Source organism: Microcaecilia unicolor, chromosome 5 (assembly GCF_901765095.1).
Source record: "Microcaecilia unicolor chromosome 5, aMicUni1.1, whole genome shotgun sequence".
Lineage (NCBI taxonomy): Eukaryota > Metazoa > Chordata > Amphibia > Gymnophiona > Siphonopidae > Microcaecilia > Microcaecilia unicolor.
In genome coordinates this window covers 337,945,906-337,972,486 of record NC_044035.1, presented here as the reverse complement: position 1 = coordinate 337,972,486, position 26,581 = coordinate 337,945,906, and the positions used below count along the sequence as shown (strand labels likewise).

Sequence of the window (26,581 nt, the reverse complement as noted above, 5' to 3'; positions counted from 1 at the left end):
GGAGAGACTGGACTGGGGTGGGGTGGGAAGAAAAGGCTTAACATGGAGGAGCAGGTGAGGTCAGAGACTGGGTATTTTGGCATCCTTAATCACCGGTGCCCTGGGCCAGAGCCTCATTTGGTCCAATGGTTAAGCTGGCCCTGCATTCCTGGGTGTACTTTAGAACCGGCTGTTAGGTCATCAGATCCTGTTCTAAAATACTAGTGGCAGCTGACATGTCCCAATCTGCAAATCTTTAATTCTGATTTGCTTGTTCGTTCTTAAAATGGGGCTAAGTTGTGCTAAGAAACAGAATGTGCACCAATGAATCATGTATCTAGCTCTTATGTGCTATAGCTCAGAAGCTGCTTAACTGCACTCAATCTGCAGCCCCCCATTACCTCTCTACCCTCCTCTCCCCATATGTTCCCACCCGTAACCTCCGCTCTCAGGACAAATCACTCCTTTCTGTACCCTTCTCCACCACCGCTAACTCCAGACTCCGCCCCTTCTGCCTCGCATCACCTTATGCCTGGAACAGACTTCCTGAGCCCATACGCCATGCGCCCTCGCTGCCCATTTTCAAGTCCTTACTCAAGGCCCATCTCTTCTCCCTTGCTTTTGGCGCCTAACCACCTTCCCCATTCATGATACCTACACTGACTACGTAGTTTGTTACCTTTAGATTGTAAGCTCTCTTGAGCAGGGACTGTCCTTCCCCATGTTTAAACTTGTACAGCGCTGCGTAACCCTGGCAGCGCTATAGAAATGCTAAGTAGTAGTAGTAGTAGTAGTCTTTTAGTTACAACTTGAAGCTTGCGTGCTGTGGTCTCATCATCACCACCCTTAAAACACTGGAAGACCCAGTATATAATCAGACTTTTCCTGGTAAAAAGAAATTAGCCACAATGTGCATTTCCATTATAAACAGTTGCCTGATGCTGAATTTCTAGCTGTGGTCTTCCAGCTCAGGGTCATGGCCATTTTAGATCTGAGAGCCAACTGAGTATCATCAAATGCCTATAATTATACTTGCTTAATAATTGCAAAAGACCGTTCTCTTCCTAGAACAGTATTTTAACAAACCCTGCAGGAGCCAACTTTTCAAAAATGATTGAGGGTGCTAAATCCAAGGAAAATAATCCCCCCCCCCCCCCCCCGGACACACGATCAAGGAGTTACTCAAGCACCCACAGAACTGGCATCCTTTTAATAATGGTTCTTCTAAGAGATCTGCCTTCACACCATAACAGAGTCACCAGGATGTGTTTCACCCATTTAAAAAAAAAATGTGGCCCTTTTCATTTGAAGAAATCCACTATTTCTGGGATAAGCAGATTAAAAAGTTTTGTACATTTTTGTGGGCGGCCTTGCCCCAGGTCCGGCCTAGTCTCCCGGCGGCCCTTACTACCACTAGGGGTCATGCTGTCGTATAAGTACAAAAGGCATCTGCCTTATATGGAAGCTTAATCTCTAGCAGTAGTATCATGATACCGTTGGTAGGCACTATTCCCTCTAAGCTGAGTGGGAGTCTTCCAACTGCGTTGCTACCAGCGGGGGGAAGTGCTTCAGTATTGTGTTTTCAATCACCGGAGGCAGGCGGGTTCCCTGGAGTTCTGCAGAGCTTGCCTATCTATCCTTCACCATTGAAAATGTGATATTGAAACAGCACCCCCTACTGGCAGGACTGTAGGTGGAGGACTCCTGCTCAGCTTAGAGGGAACAGTGCTGGTAGGAGTCATTGGTGCCGTTATAAATCTGGCAACAGCAGAGGCAGGGATGCCTGGGGATCTGCGCTGAAACTCGGCACACCAGGGATCTAAACAGACAGGCTCAGTACTGGGCCTGTGGGAGGGTCTTTGAGAGGTTATGATGGGAGGTAGTTTTTGCGATTGGGAATGAGTTTGGTGGGGCTTGAAAAGGGGGATTTGTGTTCAGGATAGACTTGGGGGAGGGAAGAGGAGAAAAGTCTTTGTAACACCCAACCCTTTTTAAGATGCTCCCAGGCAGGAAAATTCATACCAACTTTTTGCTGATATTAGTTTTCCAGGAATAACACGGTGTTAATTGATTTATATAACGAAGAGGTGGTTCTGAATGCATTTCCTTGCTTTGCAGTTCATTATTATATATCCTGTGGTAATTAATGTGCATTATGGGGCAAATAACAAGCTTTATATAACACCGTAATACCTTCCCTCTCTTAGTTACCGAGCGCTTAAATGAAAGAGACAACTGGTAATAAAAAAACTCTTCAGTCGTACAACATTCTTTGGCAGTGATTTCTTAAATTTCCAGCTCAGAGTTATGTGCTAAATATCTATTTGCTTTCCTTAAAAGTGTCTAGTATGTGTCTGCTTTTTGCAACCCGTTGGACAGACTCAATCAGTGCTTGTCTTGCTAGGAATCGGTTAAACACAGACTAGGCCAGTGGCTTAACACGGAACATGGACATGATTCAAACAGTGAAAAAGAAAGCATAAAATAAGAGGGTCTCACAGCATTAACTTGCATTTTGTCTTGTCAGCAAATCTCCAACCAGTTACTGTTTTGGTTTCCCACCCAGCTCTTAATTGGGCTGATAAAATAGCAATTTTCCTGTTCTAACAATTCCCATCTGGAAAGTTGAATTGGCTTTAACGCCACTTACTATGTGATAGGTAACTTGAACACTGAGGTTAAAAGTGACGGGCTCGGAAGCCTGATAATTCAGTACAGTGTTAGGTTTTTCTACACGCACTCCAATATGAAAAAAATATATATATATATCACAGTCGACAGCGCACCATTACCAAATATAAATAACAAGCCAGATCTATGAGCTCTGATTAACAGCTTTTCTTTCTGTTTTCATTACAGAAAAACACAATGCTGGGGTAACTACTTCTGGCACGGAAATTGCCACAAAGCACAACAGTAAAATAAAAACTCGAAGCAACGAGGAGCAATTGTCACAGCATCTGCAAGAAGCTGTTTATTATTTATTTTTTTCCTCCGGTTTTCTTTTCTAAGGTGGAACAAAACATTTACGGAGACTAGACACTTTTTCTCTACAGGTGATGTTATCCAAGCATGTTCTTTTAACAATTCAAGAACACTTGTGACATTGGAATATGATAAGAGGAAACCTTTGCAGGAGATTTGAAACCCCGCAACCCTCCAACACCCTGAACCAAATGGGGAGGGGAGGAAATGCATTGACAATGACTGAAGGAAACGATGGGGGAAACTCTTTAACTTCTGAATGCTTCCTGGGTCTTCCCTAGGAGTCAATATACTCCTGCTTAGATCTACGTTATGTGAAGAACTGTTTGAAACGCACCTTTTATGATAAGGTACAGAAAGCAAGTCTGCAATATTTTAATGAGAAGCGACTGACTTTCGACATTTCACTCGGCACTTGCTTTTCATGGGTTGTTGTTTTTTTTTTTTCCACGAATGGTGCAGCTATGTTTTCAGTTCCAGGCCAAAGGGAAAAAGGACTGTCTTTCTTTGCCATTCCCAATAAAACTTGATAGGGAAAACCCAACCCCCTTTCTGTTGCCCTCAACCCTCTCCCCAGCCCTTCTCACCTCCTAAGTGGTGAATAAGACTACCCATAAGCACAGTGGCGTTCCTAGGGGGGGCTGACACCCGGGGCGGATTGCCGATGCGTCCCGCCCCCCGGGTGCAGCGCCCCCCCCAGAACAGCGTGACCCCCCCCCCCCGGCAAAAGAACCCACGATGAAAGAACCCTCCCCCGGGTGCACGCTGCTGGGGGGGGGGGGGGGGGGTGCCGCGTGCCTGCCGGCTCTTCGTTTTCATGCTCCGGGGCAAAGGGAGCATGGAAACGAAGAGCCGGCAGGGGCACGGCACCCCCCCAGTGGCGTCCACCCGGGCGGACCGCCCCCACCGCCCCCCCCCCCTTGGTACGCCACTGCATAAGCAATCACCAAAAATCATGAGGTCATGTTCTTTGCTGTAACCATGTTTGAACATTTTTACATCAATGATAAAATTGCATTATGCTTCTTAAAGGGTGCCAAGCCGTTCACCCTCGGTTACATTTTGAGTAGCCTTCAATCAAAACAGAGAGTATCAAGCTTAGCCAAGAGCAAGAGATATTGTCCCTTTAACCCCTGGTATTCCCCATGTCCCCTTGGTACTTAATATTTTTCACAATGTTGTGACTGCTATTATTTCAGTTAACACTAGCTAATCTGTATCGAAGGTCTATTGAAACCCTCTAGATGATACGATTGGAAAGCGTCCAGTGTTGGCAGTTTGGACTGTACACATGCTCCGTCTGTTTTGATCCTTGCAGGGGCTCCCTGTTATTTTGCGTGTCTGCCAATTCTTTCCTGGACGAGTCGCTCGCTCAGCTCCCACAAGGCTGCAGCCGTCGCTTCATTCTGGGCTTCCTGTGATGGCGAGCAGCGACAGCAGTTGTTAAAGTACATTCCGCCCAAGCCCTCCAGTTCTGATGCAGTGGCACAGTAGATGGTTGTTGCAGCTCCTTGTTGCTGGTGGAAATAAAAAAAAGAAAAAAACAGACTGAGAATACTGAAGCCATCAAATTAAGATGTAAAATCCACAAAATATCAGCTTTAACGATAATATCTGAAATTCTGATTATGCAATACATTTTAACTCTTATTACGAAATTAAAATTAGAGCCCTACCTAAATTGTGGGATGAACTTTATATAGGGACCCTTTTAATAAGCCACGTAAGCGTCTAGGCGCACCCAAGGTGCGCCAAAATGGAGTTACCGCATGGCTCTTGCGGTAATTTCATTTTGGGCGCATGTCTGATATGTGCAGCCGAAAACTCATTTTTATTTTTGGCCGCACGTATCGTTCACGCGGCTTAGGTCATTACCGTCCAGTTACCGCGTGAGACTTTACCGCTAGGTCAGTGGCTGGCGGTAAAATGGCCGCGCAGCAATCTCGATTTTGCTGCGCATCCATTTTCGTCAAAAATTTTTTTTAAAGGCCTTTTTTACAGGCGCGCTGAAAAATGGATTGGTGCGCACCCAAAACCCACACCTACACTACTGCAAGCCATTTTTCAGCGCACCTTAGTAAAAGGATCCCGTAGTGAGGAGTAAGTAATGTGTAACAAAGACAAAAGTACACAAAAGCACTAAGAAATAAGACCCACTGATGGGGAAACAGCTGATCAGCGAGTTCTCACTTAAATTGCAGGGTTGCAAAAATTGCATATCCCATATATTAAGTGTCTATCACAATTTAAGTTGGGTCTTGTAAACAGAATTATAAATTTTGTGCAAATAACAGTACAGTAGTACCTCGGTTTTCGTTGACGTCGGTTTCGGATTTCATAGATTTTTTCGACGAGAAATTTTGTCTCGGTTTTCGTTGGTTGCCTCGGATTTCGTCGAAAAAGAAGGACGTCCATCTCCCAATTTGTATCGGAAGATGGACGTCCTTCTCCCGATTTTGGGCGTCCTCGTTAATTGCCTCGGTTTTCATCGGTTTCGGATTTCGCCGATTGTTTTCGGACGGATTATCGACGAAAACCGAGGTTTCACTGTATTTAGATCAGTGGTTCCCAAACCTGGTCCTGGAGGCACCCCAGCCAGTCAGGATTTCAGCATATCTGCAATGACTATTCATGAGAGAGATTTGCATACAGTGCCTCCACTGCATGCAAATCTCTCTCATGAATATTCATTGAGGGTATCCTGAAAACCTGACTGGCTGGGGTGCCTCCGGGACCAGGTTTGAGAACCACTGATTTAGATGATTAATATATTCACGGCTAAATATATGGTAATAGGTATTAAAAACTTAACAATTTACAGCAAAGCACCCAACACTGGACATGTTCCCCCAAATTCAAAAAATGGTGCCCATTGCTGGGGACACAGCTCTAGAATTAGATCAGTTGCGCACGCAACATAATTAGGGCACCGTTTACCAAGCTGCGCTAGAGGCGCGTTAGTGCTTTTCGCGTGCACTAACTGTTAGCGCATGTTAACTGTGTAGGTACCCACGATATTCCTATGGGCGCCTACATAGTTAGCGCTTGCTAATTTTGTGCACGCGCTAAAAATGCTAGCGCACCTTAGTAAACAGGGCCCTTAATTTTCGATAAATATCAATCATTGGGGTTAACAAGCACTAATAAGCATTAATTTGCCATGGTGCATATAACAAGATTTTCATCTCTATTTCAATATACAGCGTGTCTAACTTCTCTCACGTGGGAAATGAAAAGCAGCGTTAATGTGGGAGGGGCATGGACGTGTCGTACTCTTTCGAGAATAGTTGTATTTACGTGCCCAACTGCCCCATTTGGGGGCCCTTTTACTAAGCTGCAGTAGGGCCAACACTCAGGTAGAGTGCGCCAAATCGACACTTCTTCCGGGCGCTCGGTGGTAATTTCAAAGTTGGCACGCGCCGTTTCCCATGGTCGAAAATAATTTTCTTTTTTCTACTACGGGGGGGGGGGGGGGGGGGGGGGCATTCCCGGTGGTAATCGGCCGCTCGCTGCCTGATTACCGCACGAATAGCAGGTGAGCTCTTTCCGCCGAGTAAACAGGTGGTGGCGGTAAGGGCTCAGGCAGTAAATAGCCATACGGTACTTTTAGCATTAGCGCACGGCCATTTATTGCCCCGTTTTTTTAAAAACGCCTTTTTGCCTACCATGGTAGGTGGCCCAGTGCGCATCGCTTTCACGTGCCCACACTCGCACAGGCCACTTTTTACCACAACATATAAAAGGACCCCTTAGGCACTATATTTACACCAGCCATAGGTAGTTATAAGTGGTTCTTGCTTAATGTTTGGTGCATAACTGCAGGCTTAACGCTAATTCTCTATTACTGATTTGGCAAGCAGCTCTGCCATTATAGAATATTAGCTGAGCACCCAGTTTCTTGGTGTCCAACCTTAAGTGACCTATATAGAATTTACCCCATTACGACTGTTTATATATATATATATCTCACTGTCTATTCTTTGACCCTTCTGATTGAAAGTTGATAGATCCAAACTCAGGATCTGGAGAAGTTACAAGCAAGTCTGTTTTTTCAGGATTTCTACCCTGGGTGTAGGGATGAGGGGACAGGAGGGGTCATTTAGCCCCCCCCCCCCCCCCCCCCGATTTCTTAGCTGCTTGGTACTGCCTACTACAGCTGCTCTTCCCCTCCGCTCAAGTATTTTAAAGCGTTCCATCCCACCATTTACAAGGCAATTCTCATCGGTGTCACCCCACCCCCATAACTACCTGCTCCATAGTAAGATCTGTAGGGTGATGCAGATAATTATTTAGAAATTCCTGCCTAAGTCCATGATTTCCACCATGTATATGCATGAGAGCTTTAGGCATGCAGCAACTGGTCAATTTATATATTTTGGTGAGCTCAACAAGCCACACCTGCATGCAGTCACTGGATACGATACTAACTCTAGCTGCAAAGCCTTATATACGCAGGGGTCAACATTCAGCATAGTTTAAGCGGACAGGGAAGGCTTCTGCTTGCTTAAACCATGCTGAGTGAGCCGGTCATCTATATTCAATGGCACTTTTCTTAACCAATTAATTGCTAAAAGTAGATCAAATTGTACTTTTCATGATGATGTATACGGCATGTTTACAGATGCCTCTTTGGGTCAAATCAACATCATTTGACAGTCCCTAGCATTTTGTCTCATATCAGAGTTTTGTCCACACTTTTCAAATAATCTCTGACATCCCTTTTATAGGCAGAAGAATAAATCTGTAAAGGAAAGCACTTAAGTGCCCTTCTACTAAAGTTCATTAGGCACTTACTCTCCCCCCCCCCCCCCCCCCGATTCTATATAGTGCACCTAGTGTTACACTCAGTTACACATGTAAATCTAGGCGCATTCTATAACTATGCACGTAGATTAATTGTTTTAACAAGCTTTTAACCGTTGTTAATAGCTCTTAACAAGCAATAAGGAGCACTAATTGGCAAAAATTAGAATTTACGCGTGTACATAGCTAAGTGTATTCTGTAATGTACTCCGCCTACATTCTAACACTTGCTGGCAAAAATGGGCATGCTTAGGGACGTGGAAATGGACGTTTTGTGGGTGTTCCAAAATCTACGTGTGCTATTATAAAATATGGGCCAGTGCATGTAAATCTACGTGCAGGTATCTACACCAGCTTTGGTGTAAATGGACGTGCGTAGATTTAGAATATGCTTAGGCGTGATTATCTATCTTGCATTTATTTTATGCGCCATATACAGAATCGGGCCCTGAGGGGTAGATTGAAGAAAGGGTTCCTACAGTTAGGCTCCAGTATACAGCATGCTAAGAGGTGTATTCTATAAATTGCGCCTTTAAAATTGGCAGTGGTATTCTATAAGCCGTTCCTAAAGATAGGTGCATTTTATAGAATAGCGCCTAAGTGAAGGGGTTGCACGTAAATTTAGGTGCATCTGTTTGCGCCAATGAAAACGTGGTGCAAGTGCCCCACCTAAATTAACGCGCAGAACCCCCTTATTCTATAATTGCACACGTAACTCAAATTCATGCCCATGCGCCACCCTGAAACACCTCCCAATTTCTGTGCCCCCCATTTCCAGGATGCACGTAAAATTTAGTCGTGGATCCCGCACCTAAATTTACGTGCGTACGTATTACTTGATTTCAATTAGTGCCAATAATTGCTTGTTAAACAGCCAATTATTGGCACTATTTAGATTATTTATTCAATTACATTGCGTACACAATTTTTGGATGGGCCACTGTCGGAGACAGGGTGCTGGGCTAGATAGACCTTTGGTCTGTCCCAGTGTGGCGATGCTTATGTCTAACTTTTATAGAATCAGAGGGTAAGTGTGAGTTCTATAAAGACAATTGCGTGCACAGTTGTTCTTACAGAATACTAGCTTAAGTCCGCATATACTTGCCTAACGTTAGGTAAAAGCACTTATGCCAAATCAAAGGCTGGTGTAACTGCTCACGCCTAACTGTAGGCATTAGAGCCTGAAAAATCCACATGGTAAAAATTTTCGACTAGGCGCATTCTCTAAAATATGCCTCAATTTTATAGAATAGGCTTAAATTTCTACACCAAATTTGGTCACATCCATTTAGGTCGTATTTTACTTGGCATAAATTCTGATGCCTAAATTAGGCACAGAGGGCCAGATTCTATACATGGCACCTAGAAAATCCATGCGGATTTAAGCGCACTGTGTAAGATTTAGGCGCAGTTTATAAAATACGCTTAGTTGATACCGTAGCACCTAAATCTACGCACACCCGTAAAAATCCATGTGCATAGATTTTGGCACACTGACTCGTATTCTGTAATTACGCTTGGAAATTTTGGCATGCCTACGAAATACCCATAAACATGCCCCCTTTAAGCTACAAGTATTTATTTAGAGCTGTGCGCTTTACAATTTAGGCACAGTTCTTTATAGAATACGCTTAGCAATTTCCGCGCATACATTCTGATAATTGCCAATTAGTGCTGATTATTGCTTGTTAAGTGCTGTTAAAAATGCTGATTGGCTTGTTACGCCAATTACGTTACTTGCCTATTTCCGCATGGAAATCTAGGTGCCATTTACAGAATCTGCCCAGACTGGGTGTATTCTATAATAATGCCCATACCACGCCCATGGCCACACCCCCTTTTCAACTATGCAACTTAGAATTTAGGCACACCACGTTTCAGAATACACTTAGCCAGTGGTGTGTGTAAATCTCAATTAATGCCAATTAGTGCTGGTAATTGCTTAACATCCAATTAACAGTGCTAATTTGCTAGTAAACCAATTAAATTATGCGTATTGTTATGGAATACGCTTTAGTTTTTGTGTGGATTTTAGGCACCATATATAGAATTCGGGAATAGGTGTATACATGCTAATATTCTATAACATGTGTGCATAATGGCCACACCCCTTAGTAGGTATGCGGAAAAGAATTTGTGCACACCTAGAATACTAAAGGCAGTTGCACACATAACTGCTAACTGGTGCCAATTAAGGTCTATTATTGCCCATTAACACCAATTATCAGTTAGTTACTATATTGATTTATGCACACAACTGGCCTTATTCTGTAAATGTTACAGAATCTGGGGGTTAATGCAGAGTTAAGACATTAAAACAGGCTTACACACAACTGCATTAACTCGGTAGTTTGCCTGTTATCGTGCAGTAAGCTGCGTTGATGAATTTCTCCAAATTTTTCTCTCATGGACAGGGAATACGCAGGGAAGCTTTAGCCAACTAGCATGTTATACTAACACATAGTTAACGCTAAAACACTTAGTGTCTCCTAAATAGGAGACAGGGCCGCTGAGAGACTGGGCCGGGCCCAGGGCCCTGCCGCCTCCCTCCGTCCACCACCGGGCCAGGCCCCCCTGAATTCAAATCATAGCGCCTCACCTCAACCTCGCTCCATGTGAAAGAAGCGCAGCAGCGGCAATCTGCAGATCGCCTCCCTTCGGGCCTTCCCTCCCTGTGTCCCGCCGTCACGCAAGTTACGTCAGACGAGGGCAGGACACAGGGAGGGAAGGCCCGAAGGGAGGCGATCTGCAGACTGCCGCTGCTGTGTTTCTTTCACACGGAGTGAGGTCGAGGTGAGGCGCTATGATTTGAATTCAGGGGGGCCTGGCCCGGTGGTGGACGGGGGGGGGGGGGGGTGGAGGGGACTGCGGCGCCGGGCATCCCTTGGAGGCCCGGGCCCGGGGAATTTTGTCCTGATAGGAGGCAGTAAATGCTCCTGCATTAACTATGAGCGGGCACCGCGTGCTAATGGACATATTAACACGTCCCGATTTTTTAAAATGCTATGAACTCCACTAATTGCCACATTAGATTTGCAGCTAATGCACGGTAAAATCCCGCTTTAAGCCGCATTCACTGCAAATCCTAATACACTGTCGTAGAGGGCCCCTTAATTTGCCTCAGCGATAGAAGCTTTTCCAAAACGTTTTCCTGAACGATTCTACAGCAACAGGGAAAACGTTATGTGGGCTGGACAAATGGATGCATCATTGAAACCCAAATGGTTACCTCCTGAATACCAAGTAGTGAACAGAAGCTCACTCTCCCCTCCCCCCACCTCCTTAACCCAGAGAACATTCTATTTGCCAAAAATGTCCTATTTCCTTCATCAACACAGTCTCTGGGTAGAATTTCCTACGGTAAGATCTCATGAAAGTTTAATGACAAGTTCTAATTTATTTATTTTTGCTCATTGACATTCTAGTTTGGATATTGTCAGCATATGGTGGAAGAAGATGTCAGGGGCATCTAATTAGCAAAACTTGCATACTAGTGATACCAGAGGAAACATCCTTAAACTGATATCGAGAGCACTTTAATCATTGTTGAATGACTTCCAATGTGAGCGTTTTATGCCAGGTGTGTAAATAATAGGGAAAACATTAAAATACTATATAAAGGAATTTATGTAAATTGTTTAAAAAATAAGTCCTGAAGAATGTACTACTTCTAACTACAGTTCTCTGGGTTATTACGATATTTTTTTTTTAACTTGTAAACTTCGAAAGGAGCTTTGAGAAACCTATACACTTCTTTTTATTATCAGAAGACTGCCAGTGATCACTGAAATGAGGGTCAGCCATATTTAACCTGTAACAAAGGCAGTGAGTTCCTATGATGAATATACAGGATAAAGAATTTCTCAGAAGCCCAACTGAATGTTTAATCATGCCTGAATGCCACTTCCGATCCAGTCAAACATTTGCAAGCTGCCAGACTAGCTCTATGCCATCAATCTTTACAGTGCATGCAAAATTACCTAGGAATATTGTTTTGGTGTCTTGGTAATAAGGATTCATCTGTCTCTCTTGCACATCATTTGCAGGACATGCAGTACAATCTTAAAACTGCAACAGTGTGAGCTTTACAGCAATCACTGATTGGGACTGAGACACTGAGCAGTTCAGGGGAAATGACTTGATATTTGGAGGTGTAACATTTTAACGGATGGCATGGAATTTCAATAAATAATGTATACGTCCAGACAACGAGGGTTATAAGTAAGTTGCTGGTTGCAGAGAACAGTATGAGAATGCTTTCTCTGGTGTGCACAGAAAAGACTTGCTATGGTTTTGAACACAGGGCTGCCAAAAGGGGAGGGGCAGGGGGGGCAAAATTCCCCCGGGCCCTGACTCCAAGGGGGGCCCGGTGCTGGGGTCTGTCTCTCTCCTGCTCCTGACGAGACCTGGGTGATTGCGTCCCGACAGGAGCAGGAGAAAGAAAACTCCAGCACCGGGCCCCCCCTTAGAAGCTGGGGACAGGGCTTTGGGGCCTCTGGTTTGGCTAGCGGAGCCACGGGGATCCCCAAGCTCTGCCAGCAGAAGCCTACCTCCAGCGCTGTTCCTTGGGGGGGGGGGGGGGGGGGCTGGCAGCAGTGGCCATGCCCTGGGCCTGGCTCAGTCTCTCAGTGGCCCTGTTTGAACAGCTTGGGCTTGGGATAGCGAAGCTAAGAGGAATCAGTCTTCCTGTGTTTGATAGGTCAATGACAATTTGTACATTTTAACTATGGAGAATGTAAGGACATCAAGAGTAGAGATAAAATCGACAAGGACGGTATAATAATATTCAGCAGCTGTGGTCAGTGCTTTTTAAATGTCGGCTGCCGTCACCTGACTCGTACCTGGATATTCAGTTCCAGCAGCTATCCAGGCACCGGCTCCGAGTATCCAGGCAGTCGATGGCCTGCCGGGTGTTACCCTTGTGCTCCCGATAGTACCTGGATAGTCACCCGGTTTTAATGCAAAACAACCTGTTTGCTGTCCTAAGTTGCAGATCATTATGTAGGTACCACTGCTGAAAATCAGCAGTGCCCGGGTAACTCGCAGCTCTTTGCTGTCTCTGCTCCGGTACTGCTGGCACTAAACGGGGAGTACCGCAGCAGTCTCCCTGGAAGTTTCAACAGCACTGTTTGGTTATGGGCCTCTGAAAATCTTGAAGTACAGGAGATAAACACATAGGAGCTTTTCCTACCTGGCGGTGCCGTAGCGAGGGCTAATGGCACCCGGGGCGGGTCGCCACTGCGCACCCCCCCCCCCCGGGTGCAGCACGGCGTGACCCCCCCCCTCTGCGGCGCACCCCCCTCCGGAGCAAACCCCCCCCCCGGACCGCATTATTACCTGCGGGAGGGCCGATCCGCCCCGAGTGCACGTCACTCGGAGCTGCGTCGGCCCCGCTGGTTCCTTGCTCTCTCTGCCCCGGAACAGGAAGTAACCTGTTCCGGGGCAGAGGGAGCAGGGAACCAGCGGGGCCGGCACCTCCCCCCCGAGCGCGTGCACCCGGGGCGGACCGCCCCTCCCGCCCCCCTTCCTACGCCACTGCTTCCTGGTTATCTCCAGCTGAATATGGGACGAGTCGTTTTTAGTTTATAAAGATACATATTTATTTATTTATTAATTCTTTCTTATTTCATGACATGTTTTACCAAGTTTTCCAGGTTGGTTATACGTCAGATTGCCACATAAAATAAATCAACTTTCAATTCCACCTCTCCCTCCACCCCCCCTCTCCCTCACAAACACATCATATTTCTAAAATAACAATTACTCAAGCATAACAAACACTATAATGGTTTTCTTTTCCTATCATATCAGTTTATCATACAGCCAAAGCCTTGCTGAATAATCTGGCCTTAGCTTTTTTTTTTTTAAGTTTTTTTTTTTTTTTTAATGGAAACTGGAGGCTATCTCTCGCCATCTGTAGATTCACAGGAATAGACATTCACAGTTTGGGTTTAGCAAAAGCTAAAGCGTTGCTGAAGGGTGCACTGTAAGTCAACTCGGTCTGGAAGACACAGCGACTGCAACAAAGACAGAAGGGAACATTCTGGAGTAGCATAAGGGACCTGCATGTCCCACCATGATTCAGTACTGAGCTAGTGAAGCACAGTAACTCAGATTGCATCCTTTCTTCATGGGAAGCTGATGCAGTGTCTTTAAAAGTAGTGTCATAGGATCAAAAGCTTTTTTTTTCTGGGAAACATAACTGAGTCGCAGCATTTTTGAGTACTTTAAGATACTTCAGCTGTTTCCTGGGCAAACCACAATATACAGGTTGCAATAATCTAGCCAGCTAGCCACAAATGCATGAATACATAGTAACATAGTAGATGACGGCAGAAAAGACCTGCACGGTCCATCCAGTATGCCCAACAAGATAACTCATATGTGCTACTTTTTGTGTATACCCTGCTTTGATTTGTACCTGTGCTCTTCAGGGCACAGACCGTATAAGTCTGCCCAGCACTATCCCCGCCTCACAACCACCAGCCCCGCCTCCCACCACCGGCTCTGGCACAGACCGTATAAGTCTGCCCAGCACTATCCCCGCCTCCCAACCACCAGCCCCGCCTCCCAACCACTGGCTCTGGCACAGACCGTATAAGTCTGCCCCAGCACTATCCCCGCCTCCCAGCCACCAGCCCCGCCTCCCAACCACTGGCTCTGGCACAGAATCAATGAGGTCATGACTTTAAGCTCCAACTAATATCACACCTACCTCAGCAGAGCAAGCTATGAACCACAGTTAACCCCTTATCCCATAACACACACAAGCTCCGCACTCTGACAACTGACTACCGCTAATACGAAGGGAAGGTTCTTCTCTGTATGGACTTTACTAGTCCAGAGAAGCTTAATTTTTTCAGGATTCTCTAAGATGGTTTACATTAAGGGGCGTGATTTTAAAAACTTTACAGGTGTAAAAAAAAGCCATTTACAGGTACATTAGAAAGCGCAAATAGGGGATAATTCTCTACAGGTCACCTAAAGATAGGAGCTGGGATGATGCAAACCCCTATATTCTATGTATTGCGACTAGATTTCCTTGCAGAAATCCAGGCGTATTCCATAACAGTGTGCATAACTTAATTGGGTAACATGCCAATCAGTTAACAAGCATTTAGGAGTATTAATTGGCATTAATTAGAACTTACGCGCAGAACTCACTAAGTGCATTCTATAACATGGTGCGCGTAAATTATAATGCGCATTGACAAAAATGGGGTGGCCATGGCTGTGGAATGGGAGGATCATGGGAGTTCCAATAATTTGCACGCAGTTATAGAATATACCTGCTCTGCGCCTAATTTCGGTGTCAGGATTTACAGCAGGTTCTACTTGGCGTAATTCCTCATGACTAAATAAAGTTGAACGGATAGCCATCAGCGTATTCTATAAACTGTGTGGAAATTTTGTAGAATACGCTTAGGCGAAAATGATTTCTGTGTGGATTTTCCAGGCGCCATATATAAAAATCTAGCCCTAAGCCATGAATTCTATATCAGCAAGTACATGTTTAATTGCCGTTATACAACACTACTGTAAGTGCGCAGTTACATGTTTAACTTTAGGAGTGAGCGCTTACATTAGCTAAATGATGGGTGCTGATGCTCGCACCTAACTGAAACTCAATGCAGAAAAAACACACAGTCTCATCCTCTCATCCCGTCACAAGATGGACAACCCTAAAATTATAATCACTCCAGAATACACCCTCCCTATCTCAGCCAGCCTGAAAATCCTCGGTGTCATAATCGACAAAAATCTAACACTAGAGAGCCAAGTAAAATCCACAACAAAGAAAATGTTCCATTCTATGTGGAAACTCCAACGCCTTAAACCATCCTTCCCGAGGGAAACATTCCGCAACCTGATACAATCAATGGTATTAAGCCACGCAGACTACTGCAATGGAATCTACGCGGGATGCACTGAACAAACCATAAAGAAACTTCAGACCGCTCAAAACATGGCAGCCAGGCTTATGTTCGGAAAAACGTGATTTGAAAATGCAAAAACCCTCCGGGAAAAAACTACACTGGCTCCCTATAAAAGAACGTATTGCTTTCAAAGTCTGCACCTTAGTGCATAAAATAATATATGGTGATGCCCCAGGATACATGACAGACCTCATAGACCTACCAACCAGAAACACAACAAGATCAACACGAACATACCTAAATCTCCACTACCCAAGCTGCAAAGGACTTAAATACAAATCTACCTATGCACCCAGCTTTTCATACTTAAGCACACAGTTGTGGAACGCACTACCAAATGCCGTGAAAACAACGTATGACCACTTAAATTTCCGGAAAGCACTAAAAACCAACCTGTTCAAAAAGGCCTACCCTACCGACCCAACCTAATTGCCTGGACTCTGCAACACAACGAACCCAAAGCACAAAATGGACATAATATAATTCTTCCGCTCAATGACGACATAACTGTTTTTGTTCCACTCCAATCTATGTGCCGTGGGCGACACCACCGTATTTTAAAAATAGCTGCTGAGGGAAGTTTTCAAATAAATTCAAAAAGCTGTGGAGTAAAAAAAAAACAAAAAACTTTTGTTCTTCACCTTTTAAGGCACTGGGCTGAAAAGGGAGTTGGGGTGGGAGAAGAGAGAAAGATGCCGGACGGGGGGGGGGGGGGGGGGGGGGGCGCCAACTGATAGTTTGCAGAGGGGGCGTCAGTGACCCTAGCACTGGCCCTGGGTGAACCTTCATCCTTCTGGGCCCCCTCCCCCCCCCCCAAATGCACCTTGGCCCTCTCACTGAATATAGACATTAACCAGTGCCAACTTCAACCCTGGAACACCTCCATAATAGCTGGTTTTGCTTCAGACGCTAACCAGTTAAGTGCCACTGAAAATGAGCAGTTAGCTCCAAACAGGTGATTTGAATATTGACCTCTAAGTCATTAGATTGTCTAAGTAAAACTCAGTATTTTATTATTAAAGTTAGGATGAGGTTAAAATAATTAATGGCAAAGTAACAGAGAAACGTTTTCTGATGGAAGATTTCTATAAGCAAATGTTGACCCAGTAGTTGTGGAGAGAGCAGGCCCACTATGAGGAAGTCCAAGGGCAAAGGTGAAAGGGCAAGAGGCCAACTCATATTGCTAAACTCCAAATTCCAAGAGATGCAGCTGTGACAAGACCGACATTTGAATAAGTGTTTCTGGCAGAATGAAAGGTGAAGCCTGAAGGTCTGCCAGTAAACTTCCTAAGCTTTTGTTGTTATTTGTGTCAGATCTATTAGGGAAAGCAAAGTTTCCAAGAGCAAAAACCCAGCAGACAGATACAGCAGCTCTCTGAGCATGCCACATGGAGCAGAATAATTTATTATACAGCAGTGAAGGAAATAAGACAACTTTTCACATGGCGGGATAAATGGTAACCTCCACGCCCTCTCCATCTTCCATTGCTTTTGGCAGTATTCATGCAGTGGAGTTTAAAATTGCTCTGCTGGAAGTACTTTAGGAGTGCAGTATTTTTAGGTAAATTGTTACCTCGGCAAGTGATTGATGTCAATTCCATAAGAAAAAGGAAGATTGTGAATATCATTCTTTACAATCAAACCATGCAAGACAGTTGCATCTACTATTAAGCTCAGCTCTTGTGTGATTTGTATGTTAACACATTTAGGGGCCTATGTATTTATTATGAACAGTGGGTAGCATGGGTATTAATTGGGTTTTAAGCAATGCCCAATTTAGAAAGGCCTGACTGCAGGCCAATACTAGCATGTTATAGCACATATGTGGGTATGTAAAATATTCACATACAAAGCATATATCTGCCATTAGCAGGCTTTTCATTATGAACCATGGACCCAAAGCGGAGTTTAGTGCAATGCTTTCCAAACGTATCTTAAGGACCCTATCAGCTAACTTTACAGAATATCCACAATAAGTAAGCATGAGATAAATTTGTGTAGGCCCCCCTCCATGATGTTACATTTGCATAAATGAGTCTCAAATGTTTATTCACTATGGGCATTCTGAAAAGCTGACTGACAATGGGGTCCCCGGGCCTTGACTTCTTATCACTAAATTCTTGATCCAGGGTTGTCGTAAGATCAGCATGCTAGGAGCTGATTGCCACTAGACCTCCCAACAAAATCACTCATTCCCTCTTCCCCCAGACTCCCTCCTCTACCCGGGGCATCATCCACTAGACTCACATACCCACTCTATCTTCCCCAACTTCCATACCTTGAGCAGTCATGCAATAAAATAGTGCCCAAGGCAAAAGTTGATTCTAACTCCCCCTTCCCTTTTGGCTTGCTTGTTCTCAGACTCACAGTGATGCACAAGGGCAGTGTGGCATCTCAACCCTGCTTGGCAGTCGGGGCAGGGGTCACCCAACCCCTTGTTACAGCTCTGCCCCTACCATCTACTACTAGGCTTAGCTAGCAACTGCTTTTCACCTTACCGTCTACTGATTGGTCTGCAGTGATGATACGAGAAAAAAGTAAGACAAAATTAAGAAACTTTGGAATTACTAGACAGCATCATGGCAATTGCTTAAGACTGAGCTACTAGGAGGTAAGATGGCTTAGCCTGGTGAGGAGCAGGGGATGCCCCCAGGTTACGTAGGGTGATATCATGGGTTTGTGGGTGTCCAGGGTTCTGGGCATGGGGTTATCCTCAGGTAGACTAGTGCATTTATTTATTTATTTCCATGTGGTTATACCCTTCAATTTGATAAACCTCATAGTGGAAACAACCCAAATCTCTAGAATAAATCTCTCCATCACCTAAAATCTATCCCTTCTACCTTGAAAACCTTCTAGCAACCCACTCCAGTCTTATAACAACTTTACAAAACAATAATAAACTTTAGGCCATTTAATGCAGGGAATTACATAAATCAGGCACCAAGCTCAATATTATATACAATGTAAAATCATGCTAAAATGGAAATAGCTGATTTAGTACATCTTGGAGGCAATTTATAACTGGGCACTTCCATTTAGGTGCTCTGAGGATGCATGATTAGAAAGCATATGGGGACAGACTTAAAGATCTCAATATGTGGAAGAAAGGCAGAAGAAGGGAGATATAATAGAGACATTTAAATACCTATGCAACATAAATGCAGAGAAGACAAGTCTCTTTCAATTAAAATGAAGTTCTGGAACAAGGGAGCATAGGATGAAGGTGAGAGGAGATAGACTCAGAAGTAACCTGAGGAAATACTTCTTCACGGAAAGGGTGGTGAATTCGTGGAACGGCCTCCGGTGGACGTGGTGAAGACAAAACCAGTATCTGAATTGAAGAGAGCTTGGGAAAAGTACCTAGTTTCTCTAAGGGAGTGATAGGAAGAGTAGATGGCATGAATGAACTACCTGGATAGGCTATATGGTCTTTATCTACCTTCATGTTTCTATGTTCTATGTGGCACCCAGATTCCGTTCTGGAATACTAGTATAACCCAGTGTTGGAACCAATTTTTTTTAAATTTGCATTTCAAGTTTACAACAAAGATATATCATACTTTGACAGGAAATTTGGATTAACAAACAGAAGAGTTTGTGATATACATATGAAAACAATCCAGCTTATAATTGAAAAAGAAAAACGCCTATATTGCGACCCAAATTGGGAGATAGACGTTTATCTCACAAAAACAAATAAAGCGGTATAATCGAAAGCCGAATTTGGACGTTTTCAACTGCACTCCGTCGCGGATGCGGACAAAGTTGATGGGGGCGTGTCGAAGGCGTGGTGAAGGCGGAACTGGGGCGTGGTTATCGGGCGATCAGAGATGGGCGCCTTTCGCAATAATGGAAGAAAAATATGCGTTTTTAGCGAGAATTTAGGGCACTTTTCCTGGACCCTGTTTTTCCACGAATAAGGCCCCAAAAAGTGCCCTAAATGACCAGATGACCACTGGAGGGAATCGGGGATGACCTCCCCTGACTCCCCCAGTGGTCACAAACCCCCTCCCACCAGAAAATATGCCGTTTCACAACTTTTTATTTTCACCCTCAAATGTCATACCCACCTCCCTGGCAGCAGTATGCAGGTCACTGGAGCAGTTATTAGGGGGTGCAGTGGACTTCAGGCAGGTGGACCCAGGCCCATCCCCCCCCCCACCTGTTACACTTGTGCTGGTAAATGGGAGCCCTCCAAACCGCCCCCCAAACCCACTGTACCCACATGTAGGTGCCCCCCTTCACCCCTTAGGGCTATAGTAATGGTGTAGACTTGTGAACGGTGGGTTTTGAGGGGGATCAACACCTAAGGGAAGGGTGCTATGCACCTGGGAGCTCTTTTACCTTTTTTTTTGTTTTTGTAAAAGTGCCCCCTAGGGTGCCCGGTTGGTGTCCTGACATGTGAGGGGGACCAGTGCACTACGACTCCTGGCCCCTCCCACGAACAAATGCCTTGGATTTATTCATTTTTGAGCTGGGTGCTTTCATTTTCCATTATCGCTGAAAAACAAAAACGCCCAGCTCACAAATTGTCAAATAAAACATGGACGTCTATCTTTTGCGAAAATACGGTTCGGTCCGCCCCTTCACGGACCCGTTCTCGGAGATAAACGCCCATGGAGATAGACGTTTTCGTTCAATTATGCCCCTCCACATGACTTAAATATAGTCCACCTAAGGGAGAGGTCCAAGAGTAGTAAATCCATGGAAAGATGGCTATGTAAAGGAAATCATACAAAAGAACTAAAGTAAGAAACTCCCCTCTCGTGATAGTAAATAAACCTGATGATGGTTCTAGAACAGTGGTTCTCAAGCCTGGTCCTGAAGGCGCCCCAGCCAGCCAGGTTTTGGGGATATCCACAATGAATATTCATGGCCACGTGGTAAGATAACTCTTACTGTGTGGCCATGTGGCAGGGAGCACTTACCGCCACCCACTGAGATGGTGGTAAGGGCTGCTGCAGTAACCAGGCAGTGCCTGGTGATGCCCGATTACTGCTGGGTTACTGCCATGCTAACCATTTCCGGGTGGATTATTTTTTCCCCAGAAATGGCGCACGCTCGACCCGGAACTACCGCCGGCAGCCATGCTGGGCTGGCGGTAGTCCCAGAATAATGTGTGGTAACCGCTACTTCATAAAAGGGCCCCTTAGTGCACAACTGGAAAGGGGGCATGGCCACGGGAGAAGCATAGGCAGGTCAGGGGCATTCACTAAAAATGTACCCACTATGAAAGAATTTGGGAGATCTGCACCTAATTTATGTGCGAGGATTTACACCAGGTTTCAGTTGGTGTAAATTTTCACACCCAAAGTTGGGTTTGGATCCCGGCACTATGCGCTATTCTATAAACAGTGCCCAACTTGGAGTGCACGTTACAGAATAGCGCTGAGCGCTTATTATTTTCAGCACTAAATTTGGGCGCCATTTTTTTGAGGGGGTAAGCAAACATGTGGACAATGGGGAGCGGTTGATATTGTATATCTGGATTTTCAGAAGGCGTTTGACAAGTGCCGCACGAAAGACTCCTGAAGAAATTGCAGAGTCATGGAATCGGAGGTAGGGTATTATATGGATTAAGAACTGGTGAAAGGATAGGAAGCAGAGAGTAGGATTGCGTGGCCAGTATTCTCAGTGGAGGAGGGTAGTTAGTGGGGTCCCGCAGGGGTCTGTGCTGGGTCCGTTGCTTTTAATGTATTTATAAATGACCTAGAGATGGGAATAACTAGTGAGTAATTAAATTCGCCGATGACACAAAATTATTCAGGGTCGTCAAGTCGCAGGAGGAATGTGAACGATTACAGGAGGACCTTGCGAGACTGGAGAATGGGCGTGCAAGTGGCAGATGAAGTTCAATGTTGACCAAGTGCAAAGTGATGCATGTGGGTAAGAGGAACCCGAATTATAGCTACTCTTGCAAGGTTCCGCGTTAGGAGTTACGGATCAAGAAAGGGATCTGGGTGTCGTCGTCGATGATACGCTGAAACCTTCTGCTCAGTGTGCTGCTGCGGCTAGGAAAGCGAATAGAATGTTGGGTGTATTAGAAGGGTATGGAGTCAGGTGTGCGGATGTTATAATGCGTTGTATCGCTCCATGGTGCGACCGCACCTGGAGTATTGTGTTCAGTACTGTCTCCGTATCTCAAAAAAGATATCGTAGAATTGGAAAAGGTACAGCGAAGGGCGACGAAAATGATAGTGGGATGGACGACTTTCCTATGAAGAGAGGCTGAGAAGGCTAGGGCTTTTCAGCTGGAGAAGAGAGGCTGAGGGGAGATATGATAGAAGTGTATAAAATAATGAGTGGAATGGCTCGGGTGGATGTAAGCGACTGTTCACGCTATCCAAAAATACTAGGACTAGAGGGCATGAGTTGAAGCTACAGTGTGGTAAATTTAAAACGAATCGGAGAAAATTTTTTCTTCACCCACGTGTAATTAGACTCTGGATTCATTGCGGAGAACGTGGTACGGGCGGTTAGCTGACGGAGTTTAAAAGGGGTTAGATAGATTCCTAAGGACAAGTCCCATAGACCGCTATTAAATGGACTGGAAAAACTTCTCATTTTTAGGTATAACTTGTCTGGAATGTTTTTACGTTTGGGGAGCGTGCCAGGTGCCCTTGACCTGGATTGGCCACTGTCGGTGACAGGATGCTGGGCTAGATGGACCTTTGGTCTTTCCCAGTATGGCACTACTTATGTACTTATGTACTTATGTACAGAATCTAATCCTACTAAAGAAGTAATGGCCATAACACACTCTTCGCTTGTACGATTCCCTGCTATAAATGTAACAAATAAATAAATACAGGGGAGGCCCACTCACTGCCCCCCCCCATTGATCCACCCATGTGTACATCCTCCTTGTGTTTACATGCTATGCCACTTATGTAACATAGGAGATGACGGCAGATAAAGACCTGTACGGTCCATCCAGTCTGCCCAGCAAGATAAATTCATTGCATATGGTATGTGATACTTCAAATGTAAATTTCTGATCTTGATTTGTCCTTGCCATTTTCAGGACATAGCCCTGAAACAGAATTGCGCTCAGGTGCTTTGTTAGCATTTTCATGGGAAAGTATATACTTAATGCATGGCAGACCTTGCTGAAGAAAATGCTGTCTGTGATAAGTCGTACTAATGCTCCCAGTGTTCACCATCAGATGCCCGGACGGTGCAAGTGATCTTCGCTTGCATCTGCTCAATAGGATTCATGTTTTGTTCTTTATTCCCCTGAGGCAGCCTGTACTCTTGGCGAAACACGGCCACGTCGGGCACCTGATGCTGAACCCTGGGAGCATTAGCACGACTTATTAAAGACTGCACTTTCTTCAGTAAGGTCTGCTCCTTGTCTCTTATTCCACGGTGGATCTTGTGGACTGGTTGCCTTCTTGTTTTTTTTTACCCCTAAGCTTATGCATGTAATTGCTAGTATTATGTAAATTTACATGCACAAGAGGCAGGTAAATATGGATGCCCAGTTACAGAACTGACCTTCAACATGTACATAAACCACAAAGCGTACTCTTCAGATAACATCATTTAGAAAGCAATGGGGAAGCAAAGCCGAGATTGGTAGTCAGTGTTGAAATTCAGAGCAAAGAAACTGCCTGTGTTAAACTGAAAAAGCAAAACCTTTGGCCCGCCAAATATGATCTAATAGATAGCACAAGATAAAGAATCACTTGACTAATGTATCACATCCCACACCCAAGTTCCAGATTTGGCCTTCCTCAAACCCACAAGAAAAGCTTGACCATGACAACTCAACGACCCCTGTTACAACATTCTTCCCAGGAAGAAAAAAAAAAATCAACTGAAACCTAAAAGATGCAGCTCCAGGAAAGAAGCGTTAAGTAATAGGACGTGAGGGCTTGTGCAATTATGACATGCCTCACATGTACTAGGAAGCTGGCCTCTGCTTTTATTCCTTTCATTACTCCAAACTCGGCATAAAAAAAAAACTACACTATTATATCAATGTTATAAATTGGACTATGTGCAATTATCCCCCCAGAAAGAAATCAGCGATCGGGCTCCTTATGTGACGAACAAAATTGTGTGGCCATCAACTTACTCCATTTGGAATTCTAAAGTTCTTTTGATAGTGTTCGATACAATTATATGCTATAACATGAACATTTGCACTAGGAATAAAAGTTATAAAGATTTATAATGGTCAATGGCCTATTTCATCACGGTGTTTTTCCCCTATAATCCTTGATGTATCTGGACCTAACGTTAGAAAAATGGATTAAACACATGCAACCTTTCAGACAATCAACGTCTTTACACACTTAACAATTTTTATAGACTAGCCATCGTCTACGAAATACCATAGAAGTTAATATGTATATAAGCGAGACGTGTGTGAATGTGCTTTTATTTCAACAGTGACGACAAAAACTCATTACCTAATGTCTATTAGCATTACGAGAAACTGACTGAGTTCAGCTGCAAAATATATATTTTCACAATTATTCAGAAATACTGTTTTTGCAATAATTATAATATTTAACCAGGGTTCATAAATGTAAGTATCAGATTTTTGGATCAATTCTGTTTAACGGAATATTGTACATACTGTGGTTTTATTATAAATATTGATAGCATATGCGCTAATTTGCATTATAATACGAGCATATCACAAATGTTGCATTTTAACACAATACACTAAATTATATGGGATTCGGCAACAGAAAGGTGAGCCAACTAGGCCTTACCTGCTGCCATCTGACTATGTATGTTATTCATGTTATTTCATGTGAAAAATATTTAAACGCACGGGATAGTATTGAGCCCGCAACGATCAGCATTTTTTAAAATACTGGCAGCCACAGGTATTTAAATAAAATGGATATTCAGCAGCAGTATCTGGCGATTGTGGGCAGCGCTGTGGCAGTTCACACAGTGGCTAAATATCACCATTATCCGAAGAGCTAATCTGCATACACTTAGGACAGATTTTTTCCATCCTAAGTTATGCAGATACTTATCTGGATAGCGCTGCTCAAAATCTTTATTTTAACATATTTATATCCTGCTCTATCTTACAATCTAGGTAGGTTCCAGCAAAATATACACATAAATTATAATGATCATTGAGCATGAGTGGAGGAGTGGCCTAGTGGTTAGGGTGGTGGACTCTGGTCCTGGGGAACTGAGTTCGATTCCCACTTCAGGCACAGGCAGCTCCTTGTGACTCTGGGCAAGTCACTTAACCCTCCATTGCCCCATGTAAGCTGCATTGAGCCTGCCATGAGTGGGAAAGCGCAGGGTACAAATGTAACAAAAATAAAATAGATACTATTGGAGATTCTACATGGAATGTTGTTATTCCACTAGCAACATTCCATGTAGAAGGCTGCTCAGGCTTCTGTTTCTGTGAGTCTGACGTCCTGCACGTACGTGCAGGACGTCAGACTCACAGAAGCAGAAGCCTGCGTGGCCACATTGGTGATCTGCAAGGGCCGACTTCTACATGGAATGTTGCTAGTGGAATAACAACATTCCATGTAGAATCTCAAATAGTAGCAACAGTGGAGGAGTGGCCTAGTGGTTAGGGTGGTGGACTTTGGTCCTGAGGAACTGAGTTCGATTCCCACTTCAGACACAGGCAGCTCCTTGTGACTCTGGGCAAGTCACTTAACCCTCCATTGCCCCATGTAAGCTACATTGAGCCTGCCATGAGTGGGAAAGCGCGGGGTACAAATGTAATAAAAAATAAATAATCAATGACAGAACATAAAATTCAAATTTCACAAAATGACTACACTGCTAAAAAACAAAAATTGCCACCATCCAGATAGGGTTCCACCTCAGCCCAGCTCTTCTCATGGACCAGCCTGGAACTATCTGGATAGTTCTCTGGCAGTCACAGTAAATATTCAGCGTTCCTGTCTGAATGGTTCTTCTGAACACTGGGCTCACTGGGGTGGGCAATCTCGTTCCTCATGGGCCGCAACCCAGTGGAGTTTTCAGGATATCCCCAATAAATATGCATTATATTCCCCTCTGAGTTACCTTATTTCACTCTGATTACAACTTATATAGCTACTTCCTCAATGTAATGCATGAGATCTATTTTCACACACTGAAAGCAGTGCATGAAAACAGATTTCATGTCTATTTCATTGGGGAAATCCTGAAAACCCCACTGGGTTCCAGATCGTCGAGATCCGAAATTGCCCAGCCCTGTGCTAACCTTTTGAATATTGGCCTGACTGCATTTTTAGGAATGGATCCCAATTTTCATGATCATTACTACTGTGAAGCTGGCATAGAAAAAAAACATAGCCCATTTGTTATGAATGTGGAAGACATTTCTAACAAAATATTACAGGAACCGACCCCTATATATCTTGAAAAACAACTCCTCGTACTTGCTACATGAATGGGGCCTGTGCTCTGCACTTATGGCTACCTAACAGGAAAGATCCCTTGAGAATATATTAAGATAACAGTAAATGATCACATTTCCGAATGGCAATGACTAGCATTGATGTTTTTATGGTCAGGGGTGGGCAACCTACTATTACTACTACTACTACTTATCACTTCTATAGCGCTACAAGGCATACGCAGCGCTGTACACCAAACATGAAAAGACAGTTCCTGCTCAAAGAGCTGACAATCTAAATAGGACAGGCAAACAGACAGAACAGCTAAGAGGTAAGGGAATTAAAGAGGTGGGCATAAAAGGGTACAGGGCAAGTGAGTAGTGGTTAGGAGTCAAAAGCAGCATTAAAGAGGTGGGCTTTAAGTTTGGATTTGAAAACGGCCAAAGACGGGGCTAGACGTACAGGCTCGGGAAGTCTACTCCAGGCGTGAGGTGCAGCGAGATAAAAGGAACGGAGTCTGGAATTAGCAGT

General features: G+C 44.4%; 1 protein-coding gene across 1 annotated transcript in view; it reads right to left on the bottom strand.

The window, feature by feature from the left end:
- Positions 1–3,898: 3,898 nt before the first annotated feature.
- The window catches only part of WWOX (WW domain containing oxidoreductase), a 1,373,934-nt gene continuing 1,351,251 nt past the window's right edge, over positions 3,899–26,581 (bottom strand). The window contains exon 9 of the mRNA XM_030204500.1: positions 3,899–4,481. Coding sequence (XP_030060360.1) covers positions 4,293–4,481 — 189 coding nt within the window. The 3' untranslated portion in view covers positions 3,899–4,292. The remainder of the gene's footprint in view (positions 4,482–26,581) is intronic.